At 73.0% G+C, this 23748-nt stretch overlaps 1 protein-coding gene across 1 annotated transcript; it reads left to right on the top strand.

Moving 5' to 3' along the window:
* Nucleotides 1–178: 178 nt before the first annotated feature.
* POLD1 (DNA polymerase delta 1, catalytic subunit) lies at nucleotides 179–23147 on the top strand (the record flags this gene model as incomplete). Its single annotated transcript, XM_084280944.1, has 13 exons — nucleotides 179–229; nucleotides 936–1046; nucleotides 2342–2533; nucleotides 4438–4526; nucleotides 4615–4731; nucleotides 5722–5835; nucleotides 7079–7226; nucleotides 8240–8335; nucleotides 9088–9225; nucleotides 15841–16016; nucleotides 19685–19837; nucleotides 21077–21179; nucleotides 23015–23147. Coding segments are annotated over exons 1-13 (1585 nt in total), but the record flags the coding sequence as incomplete, so codon positions are not given.
* Between the last annotated feature and the right edge of the window lie 601 nt (nucleotides 23148–23748).

Genomic DNA, 23748 nt, shown 5'->3' with positions numbered 1-23748 from the left:
GGGGGCCGCAGGGAAGGGCGGGTGCTGAGCGCCGAGGGCAGGGTCACCATGGACATGCTGCAGGTGGGGGGCTGGGGGGGGGTCTGGGGGGGGTCTGGGGGTGTCTCAGGGGGGTCTGGGGGGGTCTCAGGGGGGTTTGGGGGGTCTGGGGGCTGCAGGGAGGGGAGGGGGCCGCAGGGAAGGGCGGGTGCTGAGCGCCGAGGGCAGGGTCACCATGGACATGCTGCAGGTGGGGGGCTGGGGGGGGGTCTGGGGGGGTCTCAGGGGGGTTTGGGGGGTCTGGGGGGGTCTCTGTGGGTCTGGGGGTGTCCGTGTGGGTCTGGGGGTGTCTCTGTGGGTCTGGGGGTGTCCCTGGGGGTCTGGGGGTGTCTGTGTGGGTCTGGGGGTGTCCGTGGGGGTCTCAGGGAGCCCCCTCCTCACCCCAGGTGCTGCTGCGGGAGCACAAGCTGCGCTCCTACACCCTGAACACTGGGGAGGAGGGTTGGGGGGGTCTGGGGGTGTCTCTGTGGGTCTGGGGGTGTCCCTGGGGGTCTGGGGGTGTCCGTGGGGGTCTGGGGGTGTCCGTGGGGGTCTCAGGGAGCCCCCTCCTCACGCCAGGTGCTGCTGAGGGAGCACAAGCTGCGCTCCTACACCCTGAACACTGGGGAGGGTTGGGGGGGCTCTGGGGGTGTCTCTGTGGGTCTGGGGGTGTCCCTGTGGGTCTGGGGGTGTCCGTGGGGGTCTGGGGGTGTCCGTGGGGGTCTCAGGGAGCCCCCTCCTCACGCCAGGTGCTGCTGAGGGAGCACAAGCTGCGCTCCTACCCCCTGAACACTGGGGAGGGTTGGGGGGCTCTGGGGCGTCTCTGTGGGTCTGGGGGTGTCTGTGTGGGTCTGGGGGTGTCCCTGGGGGTCTGGGGGTGTCCGTGGGGGTCTCAGGGAGCCCCCTCCTCACGCCAGGTGCTGCTGAGGGAGCACAAGCTGCGCTCCTACACCCTGAACGCCGTCAGTGCCCATTTCCTGCACGAGCAGAAGGAGGACGTGCCCCACGGCATCATCACCGACCTGCAGGTGAGGGGGGGTCCTGGGGGGGTCCTGGGGGGTCCTGAGGGCCCCACGGCATCATCACCGACCTGCAGGTGAGGGGGGGTCCTGGGGGGGTCCTGGGGGGTCCTGAGGGCCCCACGGCATCATCACCGACCTGCAAGTGAGGGGGGGTCCTGGGGGGGTCCTGGGGGGTCCTGAGGGCCCCACGGCATCATCACCGACCTGCAGGTGAGGGGGGGTCTGGGGGGGTCCTGGGGGGTCCTGAGGGCCCCACGGCATCATCACCGACCTGCAGGTGAGGGGGGGTCTGGGGGGGTCCTGGGGGGTCCTGAGGGCCCCACGGCATCATCACCGACCTGCAGGTGAGGGGGGGTCCTGGGGGGGTCCTGGGGGGCCATGGGGGGCCCCACGGCATCATCACCGCCCTGCAGGTACAGAGGGGGGGTCTGGGGGGTCCTGAGGGGCTGGGGGGGCCATGGGGGGCCCCACGGCATCATCACCGCCCTGCAGGTGGGGCTGGGGGTCTCTCCTGCTCTGTGACCCCAGGGACCCCCGTGACCTCGATGACCCCCTGACCCATCAGTGACCCCTGTCACCCCCTGTCCCCATGACCCTGTATGACCCCCCCATGACCCCCTGTCCCCCCATGACCCTGTATGACCCCCCCATGACCTCAGTGACCCCATATAACCCCAGTGACCCCCCTGTCCCCCCAGAACGGGACCCCCCAGACCCGCCGCCACCTGGCCCTGTACTGCCTGAAGGACGCGTGTCCCCTTGTCACCCCCATGTCACCCTGTCCCCCCATGACCCCAGTGACCCCGTATGACCCCAGTGACCCCCCTGTCCCCCCAGAACGGGACCCCGCAGACGCGCCATCGCCTGGCCCTGTACTGCCTGAAGGACGCGTGTCCCCCTGTCACCCCCTGTCCCCCCATGATCCCAGTGACCCCGTATGACCCCAGTGACCCCCCCATGACACCCCTGTCCCCCCTGTCCCCCCAGAACGGGACCCCCCAGACCCGCTGTCACCTGGCCCTGTACTGCCTGAAGGACGCGTGTCCCCCTGTCACCCCATTCCCTGTCCCCCCATGACCCCAATGACCCCCAGTGTCCCCCCATGACCCCAGTGACCCCATATAACCCCCCTGTCCCCCCAGAACGGGACCCCCCAAACCCGCCGGCGCCTGGCGCTGTACTGCCTGAAGGACGCGTGTCCCCCTGTCACCCCCTGTCCCCCCATGACCCCAGTGACTCCATATGACCCCAGTGACCCTGTATGACCCCATATAACCCTTGTGACCCCCCTGTCCCCCCAGAACGGGACCCCCCAGACGCGGCGCCGCCTGGCCCTGTACTGCCTGAAGGACGCGGTGCTGCCGCTGCGGCTGCTCTGGCGGCTGATGGTGCTGGTGGGCGCCGTGGAGATGGCGCGAGTCACCGGCGTCCCCCTCAGCTACCTGCTGGCACGGGGGCAGCAGGTCAAGGTGCTGTCGCAGCTCCTGCGCCAGGTGAGGGGGCTGGGGCTCTGGGGGGCACTGGGGGGACTGGGATGGGGGCTGGGGGGATGGGATGTGGGGGGCAGCAGGTCAAGGTGCTGTCCCAGCTCCTGCACCAGGTGAGGGGGCTGGGGGCGCTGGGGGACTGGGGGGACTGGAGGGATGGGGGGCACTGGGGGGATGGGATGTGGGGCACTGGGATGGGGGGCACTGGGGGGACTGGGATGGGGACTGGGGGGATGGGATGTGGGGGGCAGCAGGTCAAGGTGCTGTCCCAGCTCCTGCGCCAGGTGAGGGGCTGGGGGCACTGGGATAGGGGCTGGGGGGACTGGGGGGACTGGGGGTGGGGGCTGGAGGGATGGGATGGGGGGCACTGGGGGGATGGGATGTGGGGGGCAGCAGGTCAAGGTGCTGTCCCAGCTCCTGCGCCAGGTGAGGGGGCTGGGGGCACTGGGATAGGGGCTGGGGGGACTGGGGGGACTGGGGTGGGGGCTGGAGGGATGGGATGGGGGGCACTGGGGGGATGGGATGTGGGGGGCAGCAGGTCAAGGTGCTGTCCCAGCTCCTGCGCCAGGTGAGGGGGCTGGGGGCACTGGGGGGACTGGGGTGGGGGCTGGGGGGATGGGATGGGGGGCACTGGGGAGACTGGGGGGACTGGGGTGGGGGGTGGGGGGATGGGATGTGGGGGGGCACTGCGGGGATGGGATGGGAGGCACTGGGGGGACTGGGGTGGGGGGCACTGGGGGGACTGGGATGGGGGCTGGGGGGATGGGAGCTGGGGGGCACTGGGGGGATGGGATGGGATGGGATGGGATGGGATGGGATGGGATGGGATGGGATGGGATGGGGGGCACTGGGGGGGGACTGGGATGGGGGATGGGATGGGATGGGATGGGATGGGATGGGATGGGATGGGATGGGGGGCACTGGGGGGGAATGGGAGCTGGGGGGACGGGATGGGGGACACTGGGGGGACTGGGGTGGGGGGGCACTGGGGGGACTGGGGTGGGGGCTGGGGGGATAGGAGCTGGGGGGCACTGGGGGGATGGGATGGGATGGGGATGGGATGGGATGGCATGGGATGGGATGGGATGGGATGGGATGGGATGGGATGGGATGGGGGGCACTGGGGGGGAATGGGAGCTGGGGGGATGGAATGGGGGGCACTGGGGGGACTGGGATGGGCCCCCCTGATGTGCCCCCCGAGGCAATGAAGGACACTGGCGGTCTGGGGGTGTTTGGGGGGTTTTGGGGGGTCTGGGGGTGTTTGGGGGGGTCTCTGGGGGGGGTCTCAGGGGGTTTTAGGGGGGGTCCCTGACGTGCCCCCCCCAGGCAATGAAGGGCACTGGGGGTCTGTGGGGGGTTTGGGTGTCTCTGGGGGGGTCTGGGTGGTTTGGAGGGTCTCTGGGGGGGTTTAGGGGGGTCTCTGGGGGGGTCTCAGGGTGTTTTGGGGGGGGTCTCTGACGTGCCCCCCCCAGGCGATGAAGGACACTGGGGGTCTGGGGGGGTTTGGGGGGTCTCTGGGGGTCTGGGGGGTTTTGGGGGGTCTCAGGGGGGGTCTCAGGGTGTTTTGGGGGGTGGTCTCTGACATGCCCCCCCCAGGCAATGAAGGACACTGGGGGTCTGGGGGGTTTGGGGTGTCTCTGGGGGGTCTGGGGGGGTTTGGGGGGTCTGGGGGTGTTTGGGGGGTTTTGGGGGGTCTCAGGGGGTTTTGAGGGGTCTCTGGGGGGGGTCTCAGGGTGTTTTGGGGGGGTCTCTGACGTGCCCCCCCCAGGCGATGAAGGACACTGGGGGTCTGGGGGGTCTGGGGGTGTTTGGGGGGTGTTTGGGGTGTCTCTGGGGGGTTTAGGGGTCTTGGGGGTCTCTGGGGGGTCTTTCAGGGTGTTTTGGGGGGGGTCCCTGACATGCCCCCCCAGGCGATGAAGGAGGACCTGCTGATGCCGGTGGTGAAAGCTGAGGGGGGGGAGGACTACGAGGGGGCCACGGTGATCGAGCCCCTCAAGGGGTGAGTGTGGGGGCTGGGGAGGGGGGTCTGGGGGGGGGTCAGCGCCCCCTGTGACCCCCCCCCCATGCCCCCCCCCCCCTACCCCCAGGTACTACGACACCCCCATCGTGACGCTGGACTTCTCCTCGCTGTACCCCTCCATCATGATGGCCCACAACCTGTGCTACACCACCCTGCTGCCCCCGGGGGGGGCACAGCGCTTCGGGTGGGGGGCTGGGGGGCACCAGCTGAGCCTGGAGAGGGGCTGGGAGCACTGGGATGGACTGGGAGGGGGGCACTGAGGGGCTGGAGGGGGCTGGGGGGGGGCCTGGGGGGGCTGGGGGGCCGGGGAGGGGCTGGGGGGGGCGGGGGGTGCCCTGGAGACCGGCTGGGAGCACTAGGATGGACTGGGATGGACTGGAAGGGGGGCATTGGGGGGCTGGGGAGGGGCTGGGGGGCACCAGCTGAGCCTGGAGAGGGACTGGGAGCACTGGGATGGACTGGGATAGACTTGGAGTGGGGGGCTGGGGATATAGATGGGGGGACTGAAAGGCAACTGGGAGCACTGGGCGGGGGGCTACACCACCCTGCTGCCCCCGGGGGGGGCACAGCGCTTCGGGTGGGGGGCTGGGGGGGCTGGGGGGTGCCCTGGAGACCGGCTGGGAGCACTGGGATGGACTGGGAGGGACTGGGAGGGGGGCATTGGGGGGCTGGAGGGGACTGGAGGGGGGCTGGGGAGGTGGGGGGGGCACCAGCTGAGCCTGGAGAGGGGCTGGGAGCACTGGGATGGACTGGGATAGACTTGGAGTGGGGTGCTGGGGATGTAACTGGGGACACTGGGAGGCAACTGGGGGCACTGGGGGGGCCCAGCGCTTCGGGTGGGGGGCTGGGGGGACCGGGGGGTGCCCTGGAGACCGGCTGGGAGCACTGGGATGGACTGGGAGGGACTGGGAGGGGGGTGCTGGGGATGTAACTGGGGGCACTGGGAGGCAACTGGGAGCACTGGGGAGGTCCGGGTGGGGGTCTGGGGGGGGGCAGCTGAGCCTGGAGAGCATCTGGGATGGACTGGGATGGACTGGGAGGGGGGGGTTTGAGGGGCTGGGGCTGTAACTGGGGGGATTGGGGGTTCTGGGGAGGGGCTGGGGGGGCGGGGCTGGGGTCTCTGAGGTGGGGGGGGTCTCTGTGCCCCCCCCATGACCCCCCCCACACCCCCCAGGCTGGGTCCCAGCGACTTCATCCGCACCCCCACGGGCGAGCTCTTCGTCACGGCCGGCGTGAGGAGGGGGCTGCTGCCCCGCATCCTCGAGGGGCTGCTGGCCGCTCGCAAGAGGTGGGGGGCTGGGGGGCTGGGTGGGGGGCTATGGGGGCTGGGAGGGGCTGGGGAGGGGGCTATGGGGGCTGGGGGGGTCTGGGGAGGGAGCTATGGGGGCTGGGGGGTCTGGTTAGGGGGGTTATGGGGGCTGGTGGGTCTGGATGGGGGGTCCCTGGGTGGGTTTGGGGGTCCCTGGGGGTCTCAGGCAGGGGTCTCAGCTGGGGGTCCTGCAGGGCGAAGGCGGCGCTGGCGCAGGAGCAGGACCTGGGGGGGGGGGGGGGTTGGGGGTCCCTGGGGGGGTCTGGGGGTCCCTGGGTGGGTTTGGGGGTCCCATGGGGGTCTCAGCTGGGGGTCCCGCAGGGCGAAGGCGGCGCTGGCGCAGGAGCAGGACCTGGGGGGGGGGGTTTGGGGGTGTCAGGGGGGTCTGGGTGGGTTTGGGGGTCCCATGGGGGTCTGGGGGTCCCGCAGGGCGAAGGCGGCGCTGGCGCAGGAGCAGGGCCTGGGTGGGGGTTTGGGGGTCCCAGGGGGGTTTGGGGGTCCCTGGGGGTCTCATCTGGGGGTCCGGCAGGGCGAAGGCGGCGCAGGAGCAGGACCTGGGGGGGTCTGGGGGTCCCAGGGGGGTTTGGGGGTCCCTGGGGGGGTCCCTGGGTGGGTTTGGCGGTCCCAGGGGGGGTTTGGGGGTCTCAGCCGGGGGTCCGGCAGGGCGAAGGCGGCGCTGGCGCAGGAGCAGGACCTGGGGGGGGGTTGGGGGTCCCAGGGGGGTTTGGGGGTCCCTGGGGGTCTCAGCCGGGGGTCCGGCAGGGCGAAGGCGGCGCTGGCGCAGGAGCAGGACCTGGGGGGGGGTCTGGGTGGGTCTGGGGGTCCCGGGGGGGTCCCTGGGGGTCTCAGCCGGGGGTCCCTGGGGGTCCGGCAGGGCGAAGGCGGCGCTGGCGCAGGAGCAGGACCTGGGGGGGGTTTGGGGGTGCCAGGGGGGTCTGGGGGTCCCTGGGGGTCTGGGGGTCCCTGGGGAGGTTTGGGGGTCCCTGGGGGTCCCTGGGGTCTCATCTGGGGGTCCGGCAGGGCGAAGGCGGCGCTGGCGCAGGAGCAGGACCTGGAGGGGGTCGGGGGTCCCTGGGTGGGTCCCTGGGGGTCTCAGCCGGGGGTCCGGCAGGGCGAAGGCGGCGCTGGCGCAGGAGCAGGACCTGGGGGGGGTCTGGGTGGGTCTGGGGGTGCCGGGGGGGTCCCTGGGGGTCTCAGCCGGGGGTCCCTGGGGGTCCGGCAGGGCGAAGGCGGCGCTGGCGCAGGAGCAGGACCCGTTCCGGCGGCAGGTGCTGGACGGGCGCCAACAGGCGCTCAAGGTCAGCGCCAACTCCGTCTACGGCTTCACCGGCGCCCAGGCCGGGCGGCTGCCGTGTCTGCCCATCTCACAGGTCAGACCCACAGCCCTGCCCCATAGCCCTGCCCCATAGCCCTGCCCCATAGCTGCCCCATAGCACTGCCCCATAGCGCCCCACAGCACCCCATAGCACTGCCCCACAGCCCTGCCCCATAGCACTGCCCCATAGCGCCCCATAGCACCCCATAGCACTGCCCCATAGCCCTGCCCCATAGCACCCCATAGCACCCCATAGCCCTGCCCCATAGCACCCCATAGCACTGCCCCATAGCCCTGCCCTGCCTGCCCATCTCACAGGTCAGACCCACAGCCCTGCCCCATAGCTGCCCCATAGCTGCCCCGTAGCACTGCCCCATAGCTCCCCACAGCCCTGCCCTGCCTGCACATCTCACAGGTCAGACCCATAGCCCTGCCCCATAGCACTGCTCCATAGCACTGCCCCATAGCACCCCACAGCCCTGCCCCATAGCGCCCCACAGCCCTGCCCTGCCTGCCCATCTCCCAGGTCAGACCCACGGCCCTGCCCCATAGCTGCCCCATAGCACTGCCCCATAGCACCCCATAGCACCCCATAGTGCCCCATAGCACTGCCCCACAGCCCTGCCCCAGAGCCCTGCCCTGCCTGCCCATCTCCCAGGTCAGACCCACAGCCCTGCCCCATAGCTGCCCCATAGCCCTGCCCCACAGCACCCCATAGTGCCCCATAGCCCTGCCCCATAGCTGCCCCATAGCACCCCATAGCACTGCCCTGCCTGACCATCTCACAGGTGAGACTGTGGGGCTGCCCCACAGCCCTGCCCCATAGCACCCCACAGCACCCCACAGCCCTGCCCCATAGCTCTGCCCCATAGCCCTGCCCCATAGCACCCCATAGCCCTGCCCCATAGGTGCCCCATAGCGCCCCATAGCCCTGCCCTATAGAACTGCCCCATAGCACTGCCCTGCCTGCCCATCTCCCAGGTCAGACCCACAGCCCTGCCCCACAGCTGCCCCACAGCCCCCCCCCTGCCCCACGGCTGCCCCACACATCCCTCCCCCCCCCCCTAGAGCGTCACGGGCTTCGGGCGCCAGATGATCGAGAGGACGAAGCAGCTGGTGGAGAGTAAATACTGCCTGGCCCAGGGGTACCCGGCCGACGCCAAGGTGGGGGTCCTGGGGGGTCCTGGGGGGGTCCTGGGGGGTCCTGGGGGGGTTTGGGGGGGTCTGGGGGGGTCCTGGGGGGTCCGGGGGGGGCTGGGGGCTGGGAGGGCTGAGGGGACACCCCAGGAGAGTAAATACTGCCTGGCCCAGGGGTACCCGGCCGACGCCAAGGTGGGGGTCCTGGGGGGATTTGGGGGGGGTCCTGGGGGGGTCCTGGGGGGTCTGGGGGGTCCGGGGGGGGGCTGGGGGCTGGGGGGGCTGAGGGGACACCCCAGGAGAGTAAATACTGCCTGGCCCAGGGGTACCCGGCCGACGCCAAGGTGGGGGTCCTGGGGGGTCCTGGGGGGGTTTGGGGGGGTCCTGGGGGGTCCTGGGGGGCTGGGGGCTGGGGGGGCTGCGGGGACACCCCAGGAGAGTAAATACTGCCTGGCCCAGGGGTACCCGGTTGATGCCAAGGTGGGGGCTGGGGGGGCTTTGGGGGGTTCTGGGGGGGTCTCAGGGGTCTGGGGGGCTCTCAGGGGTCTGGAGGGGATCTCGGGGATTTGGGGGGGGTCTCAGGGATTTGGGGGGGGTCTCAGGGGGTCTTTTCCCCCCCAGGTGGTGTATGGGGACACGGACTCGGTGATGTGCCGCCTGGGGGTCTCCTCGGTGCCCCAGGCCATGGAGCTGGGGGGGGGCTCTGAGGGGTCTGGGGGGGCTCTGGGGGGGGGTCTCTGGGATTTGGGGGGGGTCTCAGGGGGTCTTTTCCCCCCCAGGTGGTGTATGGGGACACGGACTCGGTGATGTGCCGCCTGGGGGTCTCCTCGGTGCCCCAGGCCATGGAGCTGGGCCGGGAGGCGGCTGCCTGGGTGTCCAGCCACTTCCCCCCCCCCATCCGCCTGGAGTTCGAGAAGGTGGGGGGCTCGTGGGCCGGGGGGGGGCCCCTGTGCCGGGGGGGGGCCTGGGGGGGGTCCCCATATCCCGGGGGGGCGGGTCTGGGTGGGTGTCATGGTCTGGGGAGGGTCCCTGTGTCCATGCGGGGTCCCTGGGGGAGCCTTGGGGGGGCATCATATCTTGGGGGGGGTCCCTGTGTCCTTGGGGGGGGTCTACTGGGGGGGTCCCTGTGTTCCTGAGGGGGTGTCCCTGGGGGGTGTCCCCGTGTCCCTGGGGGGTGTCCCTGGGGGGTGTCCCTGGGGGGTGTCCCCGCAGTGGGGGGGTCCCTTGGGGGTGTCCCTGGTGGGTGTCCCTGGGGGGTGTCCCCACAGCGGGGTCCCCCTGTGACCCCCCTTTCCCCCCCCCAGGTGTACTGGGGGGTGTCCTGGCAGTGGGGGTGTCCCTGGGGGGTGTCCCCGCAGCGGGGTCCCCCTGTGACCCCCCTTTCCCCCCCCAGGTGTACTGGGGGGTGTCCCTGGGGGGTGTCCCCGCAGCGGGGTCCCCCTGTGACCCCCCTTTCCCCCCCCAGGTGTACTGGGGGGTGTCCCTGGGGGGTGTCCCTGCAGTGGGGGTGTCCCTGGGGGGTGTCCCCGCAGTGGGGTCCCCCTGTGACCCCCCTTGCCCCCCCAGGTGTACTGGGGGTGTCCCTGGGGGGTGTCCCTGGGGGGTGTCCCCGCAGCGGGGTCCCCCTGTGACCCCCCCTTTCCCCCCCCAGGTGTACTGGGGGGTGTCCCTGGGGGGTGTCCCCGCAGCGGGGTCCCCCTGTGACCCCCCTTGCCCCCCCCAGGTGTACTGGGGGGTGTCCCTGGGGGTGTCCCCGCAGCGGGGTCCCCCTGTGACCCCCCCTTGCCCCCCCCAGGTGTACTGGGGTGTGTCCCTGGGGGGTGTCCCTGGGGGGTGTCCCCGCAGTGGGGGTCCCCCTGTGACCCCCCCTTGTCCCCCCCAGGTGTACTGGGGGGTGTCCCTGGGGGGTGTCCCCGCAGCGGGGTCCCCCTGTGACCCCCCCTTGCCCCCCCCCAGGTGTACTAGGGGGTGTCCCTGGGGGGTGTCCCCGCAGCGGGGTCCCCCTGTGACCCCCCCTTTCCCCCCCCAGGTGTACTGGGGGGTGTCCCTGGGGGGTGTCCCCGCAGCGGGGTCCCCCTGTGACCCCCCTTTCCCCCCCCAGGTGTACTGGGGGGTGTCCCTGTATCCCTGGGGGGTGTCCCTGGGGGTGTCCCCGCAGCGGGGTCCCCCTGTGACCCCCCCTTTCCCCCCCCAGGTGTACTGGGGGGTGTCCCCGTGTCCCTGGGGGGTGTCCCTGCAGTGGGGGTGTCCCTGCAATGGGGGTGTCCCTGGGGGATGTCCCCGTGTCCCTGGGGGGTGTCCCTGGGGGGTGTCCCCGCAGCGGGGTCCCCCTGTGACCCCCCCTTTCCCCCCCCAGGTGTACTGGGGGGTGTCCCTGGGGGGTGTCCCCGCAGCGGGGTCCCCCTGTGACCCCCCCTTTCCCCCCCCAGGTGTACTGGGGGGTGTCCCTGGGGGGTGTCCCCGCAGCGGGGTCCCCCTGTGACCCCCCTTTCCCCCCCCAGGTGTACTGGGGGGTGTCCCCGTGTCCCTGGGGGGTGTCCCTGGGGGGTGTCCCTGCAGTGGGGGTGTCCCTGCAGTGGGGGTGTCCCTGGGGGATGTCCCCGTGTCCCTGGGGGGTGTCCCTGGGGGGTGTCCCCGCAGTGGGGTCCCCCTGTGACCCCCCCTTGCCCCCCCCCAGGTGTACTAGGGGGTGTCCCTGGGGGGTGTCCCCGCAGCGGGGTCCCCCTGTGACCCCCCCTTTCCCCCCCCAGGTGTACTGGGGGGTGTCCCTGGGGGTGTCCCCGCAGTGGGGGTGTCCCTGGGGGGTGTCCCCGCAGCGGGGTCCCCCTGTGACCCCCCCTTGCCCCCCCCAGGTGTACTGGGGGGGGTCCCTTGGGGGTGTCCCTGGGGGTGTCCCCGCAGCGGGGTCCCCCTGTGACCCCCCTTTGCCCCCCCAGGTGTACTGGGGGGTGTCCCTGGGGGGTGTCCCTGGGGGGTGTCCCCGCAGCGGGGTCCCCCTGTGACCCCCCTTTCCCCCCCTAGGTGTACTGGGGGGTGTCCCTGGGGGGTGTCCCCGCAGTGGGGGGGGTCCTCTGTGACCCCCCGGTGCCCCCCCAGGTGTACTGGGGGGTGTCCCTGGGGGGTGTCCCCGCAGTGGGGGTGTCCCTGGGGGGTGTCCCTGCAGTGGGGGGGTCCCTTGGGGGTGTACTGGGGGGTGTCCCTTGGGGGTGTACTGGGGGGTGTCCCTGGGGGGTGTCCCCGCAGCGGGGTCCCCCTGTGACCCCCCCTTTCCCCCTCCAGGTGTACTGGGGGGTGTCCCTGTGTCCCTGGGGGGTGTCCCTGGGGGTGTCCCCGCAGCGGGGTCCCCCTGTGACCCCCCCTTTCCCCCCCCAGGTGTACTGGGGGGTGTCCCCGTGTCCCTGGGGGTGTCCCTGGGGGGTGTCCCCGCAGTGGGGGTGTCCCTGGGGGGTGTCCCCGCAGCGGGGTCCCCCTGTGACCCCCCCTTGCCCCCCCCAGGTGTACTGGGGGGTGTCCCTGGGGGTGTCCCCGCAGTGGGGGTGTCCCTGGGGGGTGTCCCCGCAGCGGGGTCCCCCTGTGACCCCCCCTTGCCCCCCCCAGGTGTACTGGGGGGTGTCCCTGGGGGGTGTCCCTGCAGTGGGGGGGTCCCTGGGGGGTGTCCCTGGGGGGTGTCCCCGCAGTGGGGGTCCCCCTGTGAACCCCCCTTTCCCCCCCCAGGTGTACTGGGGGGTGTCCCTGGGGGTGTCCCCGCAGTGGGGGTGTCCCTGGGGGGTGTCCCCGCAGCGGGGTCCCCCTGTGACCCCCCCTTGCCCCCCCCAGGTGTACTGGGGGGTGTCCCTGGGGGGTGTCCCCGCAGTGGGGGTGTCCCTGGGGGGTGTCCCCGCAGCGGGGTCCCCCTGTGACCCCCCTTTCCCCCCCCCAGGTGTACTGGGGGGTGTCCCTGGGGGGTGTCCCCGTGTCCCTGGGGGGTGTCCCTGGGGGGTGACCCCGCAGCAGGGTCCCCCTGTGACCCCCCCTTGCCCCCCCCCAGGTGTACTGGGGGGTGTCCCTGGGGGTGTCCCCGCAGTGGGGGTGTCCCTGGGGGGTGTCCCCGCAGCGGGGTCCCCCTGTGACCCCCCCTTGCCCCCCCCAGGTGTACTGGGGGGGGTCCCTTGGGGGTGTCCCTGGGGGTGTCCCCGCAGCGGGGTCCCCCTGTGACCCCCCTTTGCCCCCCCAGGTGTACTGGGGGGTGTCCCTGGGGGGTGTCCCTGGGGGGTGTCCCCGCAGCGGGGTCCCCCTGTGACCCCCCTTTCCCCCCCTAGGTGTACTGGGGGGTGTCCCTGTATCCCTGGGGGGTGTCCCTGGGGGTGTCCCCGCAGCGGGGTCCCCCTGTGACCCCCCTTTCCCCCCCCAGGTGTACTGGGGGGTGTCCCTGTATCCCTGGGGGGTGTCCCTGGGGGTGTCCCCGCAGCGGGGTCCCCCTGTGACCCCCCCTTTCCCCCCCCAGGTGTACTGGGGGGTGTCCCCGTGTCCCTGGGGGGTGTCCCTGCAGTGGGGGTGTCCCTGCAATGGGGGTGTCCCTGGGGGATGTCCCCGTGTCCCTGGGGGGTGTCCCTGGGGGGTGTCCCCGCAGCGGGGTCCCCCTGTGACCCCCCCTTTCCCCCCCCAGGTGTACTGGGGGGTGTCCCTGGGGGGTGTCCCCGCAGCGGGGTCCCCCTGTGACCCCCCCTTTCCCCCCCCAGGTGTACTGGGGGGTGTCCCTGGGGGGTGTCCCCGCAGCGGGGTCCCCCTGTGACCCCCCTTTCCCCCCCCAGGTGTACTGGGGGGTGTCCCCGTGTCCCTGGGGGGTGTCCCTGGGGGGTGTCCCTGCAGTGGGGGTGTCCCTGCAGTGGGGGTGTCCCTGGGGGATGTCCCCGTGTCCCTGGGGGGTGTCCCTGGGGGGTGTCCCCGCAGTGGGGTCCCCCTGTGACCCCCCCTTGCCCCCCCCCAGGTGTACTAGGGGGTGTCCCTGGGGGGTGTCCCCGCAGCGGGGTCCCCCTGTGACCCCCCCTTTCCCCCCCCAGGTGTACTGGGGGGTGTCCCTGGGGGTGTCCCCGCAGTGGGGGTGTCCCTGGGGGGTGTCCCCGCAGCGGGGTCCCCCTGTGACCCCCCCTTGCCCCCCCCAGGTGTACTGGGGGGGGTCCCTTGGGGGTGTCCCTGGGGGTGTCCCCGCAGCGGGGTCCCCCTGTGACCCCCCTTTGCCCCCCCAGGTGTACTGGGGGGTGTCCCTGGGGGGTGTCCCTGGGGGGTGTCCCCGCAGCGGGGTCCCCCTGTGACCCCCCTTTCCCCCCCTAGGTGTACTGGGGGGTGTCCCTGGGGGGTGTCCCCGCAGTGGGGGGGGTCCTCTGTGACCCCCCGGTGCCCCCCCAGGTGTACTGGGGGGTGTCCCTGGGGGGTGTCCCCGCAGTGGGGGTGTCCCTGGGGGGTGTCCCTGCAGTGGGGGGGTCCCTTGGGGGTGTACTGGGGGGTGTCCCTTGGGGGTGTACTGGGGGGTGTCCCTGGGGGGTGTCCCCGCAGCGGGGTCCCCCTGTGACCCCCCCTTTCCCCCTCCAGGTGTACTGGGGGGTGTCCCTGTGTCCCTGGGGGGTGTCCCTGGGGGTGTCCCCGCAGCGGGGTCCCCCTGTGACCCCCCCTTTCCCCCCCCAGGTGTACTGGGGGGTGTCCCCGTGTCCCTGGGGGTGTCCCTGGGGGGTGTCCCCGCAGTGGGGGTGTCCCTGGGGGGTGTCCCCGCAGCGGGGTCCCCCTGTGACCCCCCCTTGCCCCCCCCAGGTGTACTGGGGGGTGTCCCTGGGGGTGTCCCCGCAGTGGGGGTGTCCCTGGGGGGTGTCCCCGCAGCGGGGTCCCCCTGTGACCCCCCCTTGCCCCCCCCAGGTGTACTGGGGGGTGTCCCTGGGGGGTGTCCCTGCAGTGGGGGGGTCCCTGGGGGGTGTCCCTGGGGGGTGTCCCCGCAGTGGGGGTCCCCCTGTGAACCCCCCTTTCCCCCCCCAGGTGTACTGGGGGGTGTCCCTGGGGGTGTCCCCGCAGTGGGGGTGTCCCTGGGGGGTGTCCCCGCAGCGGGGTCCCCCTGTGACCCCCCCTTGCCCCCCCCAGGTGTACTGGGGGGTGTCCCTGGGGGGTGTCCCCGCAGTGGGGGTGTCCCTGGGGGGTGTCCCCGCAGCGGGGTCCCCCTGTGACCCCCCTTTCCCCCCCCCAGGTGTACTGGGGGGTGTCCCTGGGGGGTGTCCCCGTGTCCCTGGGGGGTGTCCCTGGGGGGTGACCCCGCAGCAGGGTCCCCCTGTGACCCCCCCTTGCCCCCCCCCAGGTGTACTGGGGGGTGTCCCTGGGGGTGTCCCCGCAGTGGGGGTGTCCCTGGGGGGTGTCCCCGCAGCGGGGTCCCCCTGTGACCCCCCCTTGCCCCCCCCAGGTGTACTGGGGGGGGTCCCTTGGGGGTGTCCCTGGGGGTGTCCCCGCAGCGGGGTCCCCCTGTGACCCCCCTTTGCCCCCCCAGGTGTACTGGGGGGTGTCCCTGGGGGGTGTCCCTGGGGGGTGTCCCCGCAGCGGGGTCCCCCTGTGACCCCCCTTTCCCCCCCTAGGTGTACTGGGGGGTGTCCCTGGGGGGTGTCCCCGCAGTGGGGGGGGTCCTCTGTGACCCCCCGGTGCCCCCCCAGGTGTACTGGGGGGTGTCCCTGGGGGGTGTCCCCGCAGTGGGGGTGTCCCTGGGGGGTGTCCCTGCAGTGGGGGGGTCCCTTGGGGGTGTACTGGGGGGTGTCCCTTGGGGGTGTACTGGGGGGTGTCCCTGGGGGGTGTCCCCGCAGCGGGGTCCCCCTGTGACCCCCCCTTTCCCCCTCCAGGTGTACTGGGGGGTGTCCCTGTGTCCCTGGGGGGTGTCCCTGGGGGTGTCCCCGCAGCGGGGTCCCCCTGTGACCCCCCCTTTCCCCCCCCAGGTGTACTGGGGGGTGTCCCCGTGTCCCTGGGGGTGTCCCTGGGGGGTGTCCCCGCAGTGGGGGTGTCCCTGGGGGGTGTCCCCACAGCGGGGTCCCCCTGTGACCCCCCCTTGCCCCCCCCAGGTGTACTGGGGGGTGTCCCTGGGGGGTGTCCCTGCAGTGGGGGGGTCCCTGGGGGGTGTCCCTGGGGGGTGTCCCCGCAGTGGGGGTCCCCCTGTGAACCCCCCTTTCCCCCCCCAGGTGTACTGGGGGGTGTCCCTGGGGGTGTCCCCGCAGTGGGGGTGTCCCTGGGGGGTGTCCCCGCAGTGGGGGGGTCCCTTGGGGGTGTACTGGGGGGTGTCCCTTGGGGGTGTCCCTGGGGGTGTCCCTGGGGGGTGTCCCCGCAGCGGGGTCCCCCTGTGACCCCCCTTTGCCCCCCCAGGTGTACTGGGGGGTGTCCCTGGGGGGTGTCCCCGCAGCGGGGTCCCCCTGTGACCCCCCTTGCCCCCCCCCAGGTGTACTGGGGGGTGTCCTTGGGGGGTGTCCCCGCAGTGGGGGTGTCCCTGGGGGTGTCCCCGCAGCGGGGTCCCCCTGTGACCCCCCTTGCCCCCCCAGGTGTACTGGCCGTACCTGCTGATCAGCAAGAAGCGCTACGCGGGGCTCTGCTTCGCCGCCCCCCCCCCGGCCCCCCCCCGTCTGGACTGCAAGGGGCTGGAGGCCGTGCGGCGCGACAACTGCCCCCTGGCCGCCAACCTGGTCACCGCCTGCCTCAGGAGGATCCTGCTGCACCGGTGGGGGGCACAGACCCCTGGGGGGGCACCCAGAGACCCTGGGGGGGGGCAGAGACACTGGGGGGGCACCCAGAGACCCTGGGGGGGGATAGAGACCCTGGGGGGGGCATAGGGGGGTCCTGCCTGCGCAGGATCCTGCTGCACCGGTGGGGGGCACAGACACTGGGGGGGCACCCAGAGACACTGGGGGGGGATAGAGACCCTGGGGGGGGCATAGGGGGGTCCTGCCTCAGGAGGATCCTGCTGCACCGGTGGGGGGCACAGACCCCTGGGGGGGGGCAGAGGCACTGGGGGGGGATAGAGACCCCTGGGGGGGCACAGAGAACCTGGGGGGGGGATAGAGACCCCTGGGGGGGGATAGAGACACTGTGAGGGGCATAGGGGGGTCCTGCCTCAGGAGGATCCTGCTGCACCGGTGGGGGGCACAGACCCCTGGGGGGGGCAGAGACACTGGGGGGGCACCCAGAGACCCCTGGGGGGGGATAGAGACCCTGGGGGGGGCATAGGGGGGTCCTGCCTGCGCAGGATCCTGCTGCACCGGTGTGGGGGGGCACAGACCCCTGGGGGGGGGCAGAGACCCCTGGGGGGGCACCCAGAGACCCCTGGGGGGGGGCAGAGACCCCTGGGGGGGCACCCAGAGACCCCTGGGGGGGGATAGAGACCCCTGGGGGGGGGATAGAGACCCTGGGGGGGGATAGAGACACTGGGGGGGCACAGAGACCCTGGGGGGGGATAGAGACCCCTGGGGGGGTTCTGCCTCAGGAGGATCCTGCTGCACCGGTGGGGGGGGGGCACAGAGACCCTGGGGGGGGATAGAGACCCCTGGGGGGGGATAGAGACCCCTGGGGGGGACAGAGACCCCTGGGGGGGGATAGAGACCCTGGGGGGGGATAGAGACCCCTGGGGGGGCACAGAGACCCTGGGGGGGGATAGAGACCCTGGGGGGGGATAGAGACACTGGGGGGGCACAGAGACCCTGGGGGGGGATAGAGACCCCTGGGGGGGTTCTGCCTCAGGAGGATCCTGCTGCACCGGTGGGGGGGGGGCACAGAGACCCTGGGGGGGGATAGAGACCCCTGGGGGGGGATAGAGACCCTGGGGGGGGATAGAGACCCCTGGGGGGGACAGAGACCCCTGGGGGGGGATAGAGACCCTGGGGGGGGATAGAGACCCCTGGGGGGGCACAGAGACCCTGGGGGGGGATAGAGACACTGGGGGGGGATAGAGACCCTCGGGGGGGATAGAGACACTGGGGGGGCACCCAGAGACCCTGGGGGGGGATAGAGACCCTGGGGGGTCACCCAGAGACCCTGGGAGGGATAGAGACCCTGGGGGGGGATAGAACCCCTGGGGGGGCACAGAGACCCTGGGAGGGGACAGAGACCCCTGGGGGGGGATAGAGACACTGGGAGGGCACAGAGACCCTGGGGGGGTCCTGTCTGAGGAGGATCCTGCTGCACCGGTGGGGGGGGGGGATAGAGATGCTGGGGAGGGGGCACAGGGGGAGCATCACCCCAGGGGGGTGCTGTGGGGGTCTCTAACCCCCCTGTTCCCCCCAGGGACCCCGAGGGGGTGCTGTGGGGGTGCTGTGGGGGTCTCTAATCCCCCTGTCCCCCCCCAGGGACCCCGAGGGGGTGCTGTGGGGGTCTCTAACCCCCCTGTCCCCCCCAGGGACCCCGAGGGGGTGCTGTGGGGGTCTCTAACCCCCCTGTCCCCCCCCAGGGGCCCCGAGGGGGTGCTGTGGGGGTGCTGTGGGGGTCCCCAGCCCCCCCTGACCCCCCTGTCCCCCCCCAGGGACCCCGAGGGGGCTCTGGCCCACGCGCAGGGGTGCTGTGGGGGTGCTGTGGGGGTCCCCAGCCCCCCCTGACCCCCCTGTCCCCCCAGGGACCCCGAGGGGGCTCTGGCCCACGCGCAGGGGTGCTGTGGGGGTCCCCAGCCCCCCCTGTTCCCCCAGGGACCCCGAGGGGGTGCTGTGGGGGTCTCTAACCCCCCTGTCCCCCCCAGGGACCCCGAGGGGGTGCTGTGGGGGTGCTGTGGGGGTCTCTAACCCCCCTGTCCCCCCAGGGGCCCCGAGGGGGTGCTGTGGGGGTCTCTAACCCCCCTGTCCCCCCCAGGGACCCCGAGGGGGTGCTGTGGGGGTGCTGTGGGGGTCTCTAACCCCCCTGTCCCCCCCAGGGACCCCGAGGGGGTGCTGTGGGGGTGCTGTGGGGGTCTCTAACCCCCCTGTCCCCCCAGGGGCCCCGAGGGGGTGCTGTGGGGGGTCTCTAACCCCCCTGTCCCCCCAGGGACCCCGAGGGGGCTCTGGCCCACGCGCAGGGGTGCTGTGGGGGTCCCCAGCCCCCCCTGTTCCCCCAGGGACCCCGAGGGGGTGCTGTGGGGGTCTCTAACCCCCCTGTCCCCCCCAGGGACCCCGAGGGGGTGCTGTGGGGGTGCTGTGGGGGTCTCTAACCCCCCTGTCCCCCCAGGGGCCCCGAGGGGGTGCTGTGGGGGTCTCTAACCCCCCTGTCCCCCCACAGGGACCCCGAGGGGGTGCTGTGGGGGTCTCTAACACCCCTGTCCCCCCAGGGACCCCGAGGGGGTGCTGTGGGGGTCTCTAACCCCCCTGTCCCCCCCCAGGGGCCCCGAGGGGGTGCTGTGGGTGTGCTGTGGGGGTCCCCAGCCCCCCCTGACCCCCCTGTCCCCCCAGGGACCCCGAGGGGGCTCTGGCCCACGCGCAGGGGTGCTGTGGGGGTGCTGTGGGGGTCCCCAGCCCCCCCTGACCCCCCTGTCCCCCCAGGGACCCCGAGGGGGCTCTGGCCCACGCGCAGGGGTGCTGTGGGGGTGCTGTGGGGGTCCCCAGCCCCCCCTGACCCCCCTGTCCCCCCAGGGACCCCGAGGGGGCTCTGGCCCACGCGCAGGGGTGCTGTGGGGGTCCCCAGCCCCCCCTGTTCCCCCAGGGACCCCGAGGGGGTGCTGTGGGGGTCTCTAACCCCCCTGTCCCCCCCAGGGACCCCGAGGGGGTGCTGTGGGGGTGCTGTGGGGGTCTCTAACCCCCCTGTCCCCCCAGGGGCCCCGAGGGGGTGCTGTGGGGGTCTCTAACCCCCCTGTCCCCCCCAGGGACCCCGAGGGGGTGCTGTGGGGGTGCTGTGGGGGTCTCTAACCCCCCTGTCCCCCCCAGGGACCCCGAGGGGGTGCTGTGGGGGTGCTGTGGGGGTCTCTAACCCCCCTGTCCCCCCAGGGGCCCCGAGGGGGTGCTGTGGGGGGTCTCTAACCCCCCTGTCCCCCCAGGGACCCCGAGGGGGCTCTGGCCCACGCGCAGGGGTGCTGTGGGGGTCCCCAGCCCCCCCTGTTCCCCCAGGGACCCCGAGGGGGTGCTGTGGGGGTCTCTAACCCCCCTGTCCCCCCCAGGGACCCCGAGGGGGTGCTGTGGGGGTGCTGTGGGGGTCTCTAACCCCCCTGTCCCCCCAGGGGCCCCGAGGGGGTGCTGTGGGGGTCTCTAACCCCCCTGTCCCCCCACAGGGACCCCGAGGGGGTGCTGTGGGGGTCTCTAACACCCCTGTCCCCCCAGGGACCCCGAGGGGGTGCTGTGGGGGTCTCTAACCCCCCTGTCCCCCCCCAGGGGCCCCGAGGGGGTGCTGTGGGTGTGCTGTGGGGGTCCCCAGCCCCCCCTGACCCCCCTGTCCCCCCAGGGACCCCGAGGGGGCTCTGGCCCACGCGCAGTCCGTGATCTCCGCGCTGCTCTGTAACCGCATCGACATCTCCCAGCTCGTCATCACCAAGGAGCTGACGCGGGCGGCCAGCGCCTACGCGGCCCCCCAGGCTCACGTCAGCCTGGCGCAGAGGTGGGGGCACCCCAAACCCTCCCTGATCCCCCCAGACCCCCCAAACCCCCCACAGCACCCCCAAACCCACCCTGACACCCCCAGACCCCCCAAACCCACCCTGACCCCCCCAAGACCCACAGCATCCCCACAGCACCCACTGATACCCTGCAGCCCCCCCAGGCCCACGTCAGCCTGGCGCAGAGGTGGGGGCACCCCAAACCCACCCTGACCCCCCCAGACCCCCAAACCCACCCTGACTCCCCCAAAACCCACCCCAACCCCCCCCAGACCCCCCAAACCCACCCTGACCCCCCCCCAGCACCCACTGATACCCTGCAGCCCCCCCAGGCTCACGTCAGCCTGGCGCAGAGGTGGGGGCACCCCAAAACCCTCCCTGACACCCCCAGACCCCCAAACCCACCCTGACCCCCCCAGACCCCCCAAACCCCCCACAGCACCCACTGAAACCACACTGCACCCCCCAAAACCCTGCAGCCCCCCCAGGCACACGTCAGCCTGGCGCAGAGGTGGGGGCACCCCAAAACCCACCCCGACCCCCCCACTGCTCCCCCAAACCCACCCTGACACCCCCAAACCCGCCCCGACCCCCCCACAGCCCCCCCAAACCCACCCTGACACCCCCAAACCTGCCCTGACCCCCAAAACCCACCCCAGCCCCATAGCACCCCCAAACTGCCCTCAGCACCCCCTGAAACCCCCCACCCCCCCAACTACCCCCCCCGTGGGTGCTCCCGTGACCCCCCCCATGGGTGCCCCCCCCCGTGGGTGCCCCCATGACCCCCCCGTGGGTGCCCCCCTTCCATGACCCCCCCGTGGGTGCTCCCTTTCCATGACCCCCCCATGGGTGCCCCCCCCCGTGGGTGCCCCCATGACCCCCCCGTGGGTGCCCCCCTTCCATGACCCCCCCGTGGGTGCCCCCCCCCTCGTGACCCCCACCCCAGTTCCCCCGCGCCATGGGTGCCCCCATGACCCCCCCCATGGGTGCCCCCCCCCCCGTGGGTGCCCCTGTGACCCCCACCATGGGTGCCCCCCCCCCCCCGCTGTGGGTGCCCCCGTGACCCCCCCATGGGTACCCCCCTTCCATGACCCCCCCATGGGTGCCCCCACCCCGTGGGTGCCCCTATGACCCCCCCATGGGTGCCCCCCCCCCCCCGTGGGTGCCCCCTTTCCATGACCCCCCCATGGGTGCCCCCCCCCCCATGGGTGCCCCCGTGACCCCCGCGCCCCCCGCCCCAGGATGCGCCAGCGGGACCCCGGCAGCGCCCCCGCGCTGGGCGACCGCGTCCCCTACGTCATCGTCAGCGGCGCCAAGGGCGTGGCGGCCTACATGAAGTCAGAGGTGGGCTGGGGGGGGGTCCTGGGGGGTCCTGGGGGGGTCTGGGGGGGTCCTGGGGGGCACAGGGGGGTCCTGGGGGGGTGATGGGGTGATGGGGGGCTGGGCGTGGCGGCCTACATGAAGTCAGAGGTGGGCTGGGGGGGGGCCTGGGGAGGTCTGGGGGGGGTCTGGGGGGGTCCTGGGGGGGTCTGGGGGGGTCCTGGGGGGCACAGGGGGGTCCTGGGGGGGTGATGGGGTGATGGGGGGCTGGGGGTGGCGGCATACATGAAGTCAGAGGTGGGCTGTGGGGGGGGCCTGGGGGGCACAGGGGGGGTCCTGGGGGGGTCCTGGGGGGCTGGGGTGATGGGGGGGTCCTGGGGGGCTGGGGGGCTGGGCGTGGCGGCCTACATGAAGTCAGAGGTGGGCTGGGGAGGGGTCCTGGGGGGGCTGGGGGGTCTTGGGGGGTCCTGGGGGGGTCCTGGGGAGGTCTGGGGGGGTCCTGGGGGGGTCTGGGGGGGTCCTAGGGGGGCTGGGGTGATGGGGGGGTCCTGGGGGGCTGGGGGGCTGGGCATGGTGGCATACATGAAGTCAGAGGTGGGCTGGGGGGGGGTCCTGGGGGGCACAGGGGGGTCCTGGTGGGATCCTGGGGTGATGGGGGGCTGGGTATGGCGGCCTACACGAAGTCAGAGGTGGGGCTGGGGAGGGGTCCTGGGGGGGTCCTGGGGGGTCCTGGGGGGCTGGGGGGGTCCTGGGGAGGCTGGGGGGGGAGTCCTGGGCGGGGCTGGGGGGTCCTGGGGGGTCCTGGGGGTCCGGGGGGGGTCCTGGTGGGATCCTGGGGTGATGGGGGCTGGGGGTGGCAGCCCACATGAAGTCAGAGGTGGGCTGGGGGGGCACAAGGGGGTCCTGGGGGGCACAGAGGGGTCCTGGGGGGTATCTGGGGTCCCCATCACTGACACCCCAGGGGTGGTTCTGGGTGGGTTTGGGGGGTATCCAGGGGTCCCCATCTCTAACACCCCTGGGGGTCCTGGGGGGGGGTTCTGGGGGTATCCTGGGGGGGTTTGGGGGGGTATCCGGGGTCCCCATCACCGACACCCCGGGGGAGTCCTGGGGGGGTATCCAGGGTCCCCATCACCGACACCCCGGTGGGGACCCAGGGGGGGTCCTGGGGGGTATCCGGGGTCCCCATCACTGACCCCGGGGGGGTCCCAGGGGGGGTTTGGAGGGGTATCCTGGGGGGTTTGGGGGTCCCCATCACTGACCCCCAGGGGGGTATCCTGGGGGGGTATCCTGGGGGGTTTGGGGGGTCCCCATCACTGACCCCCTGGGGTTTTGGGGGGGTATCCTGTGGGGGTTTGGGGGGTCCCCATCACTGACCCCCGGGGGGGTATCCTGGGGGGGTCCTGGGGGGTTTGGGGGGTCCCCATCACTGACCCCCGGGGGGGGTTTGGAGGGGTATCCTGGGGGGTTTGGGGGGTCCCCATCACTGACCCCCGGGGGGTCCCGGGGGGGGTCCCAGGGGGGGTTTGGAGGGGTATCCTGGGGGGGTCCTGGGGGGTTTGGGGGGTCCCCATCACTGACCCCGGGGGGGGTATCCTGTGGGGGTCCTGGGGGGTTTGGGGGGGTCCCCATCACTGACCCCGGGGGTCCCGGGGGGGTCGCAGGGGGGGTATCCTGGGGGGGTCCTGGGGGGTTTGGGGGGGTCCCCATCACTGACCCCGGGGGGTCCCTGGGGGGGTATCCTGTGGGGGTCTGGGGGGTTTGGGGGTCCCCATCACTGACCCCGGGGGGGTATCCTGGGGGGGTCTGGGGGGTTTGGGGGTCCCCATCACTGACCCCGGGGGGTCCCGGGGGGGTCGCAGGACCCGGTGTTCGCGCTGGAGCACAACCTGCCCCTGGACACGCGGTACTACCTGGAGCAGCAGCTGGCGCGGCCCCTGCTGCGCATCTTCGAGCCCATCCTGGGGGAGGCCCGGGCCCAGAGCCTGCTGCTGCGTGAGTGAGACCCCCCCCAAATCACCCTGACCCCCCCAGACCCCCCCCAGACCCCCCCAGACCCCCCCAGACCCCCCCGGACCCCCCCAAACCCCTCCAACCCCCCCATCCCCCTGCTGCGCATCTTCGAGCCCATCCTGGGGGAGGCCCGGGCCCAGAGCCTGCTGCTGCGTGAGTGAGACCCCCCCCAAATCACCCAGACCCCCCCAGACCCCCCCCGGGACCCCCAGACCCCCCCAGACCCCCCCAAACCCATCCAACCCCCCCATCCCCCTGCTGCGCATCTTCGAGCCCATCCTGGGGGAGGCCCGTGCCCAGAGCCTGCTGCTGCGTGAGTGAGACCCCCCCTCAAATCACCCCGACCCCCCCAGACCCCCCCAGACCCCCCCCGGGACCCCCAGACCCCCCCAGACCCCCCCGGACCCCCCCAAACCCATCCAACCCCCCCATCCCCCTGCTGCGCATCTTCGAGCCCATCCTGGGGGAGGCCCGTGCCCAGAGCCTGCTGCTGCGTGAGTGAGACCCCCCCCAAATCACCCTGACCCCCCCAGACCCCCCCCGGGACCCCCAGACCCCCCCAGACCCCCCAAACCCATCCAAC

The sequence above is a fragment of the Gallinula chloropus genome (assembly GCF_964237585.1).
Source record: "Gallinula chloropus genome assembly, contig: HAP1_SCAFFOLD_613, whole genome shotgun sequence".
Lineage (NCBI taxonomy): Eukaryota > Metazoa > Chordata > Aves > Gruiformes > Rallidae > Gallinula > Gallinula chloropus.
This window is presented reverse-complemented; position numbering and strand designations above follow the sequence as displayed.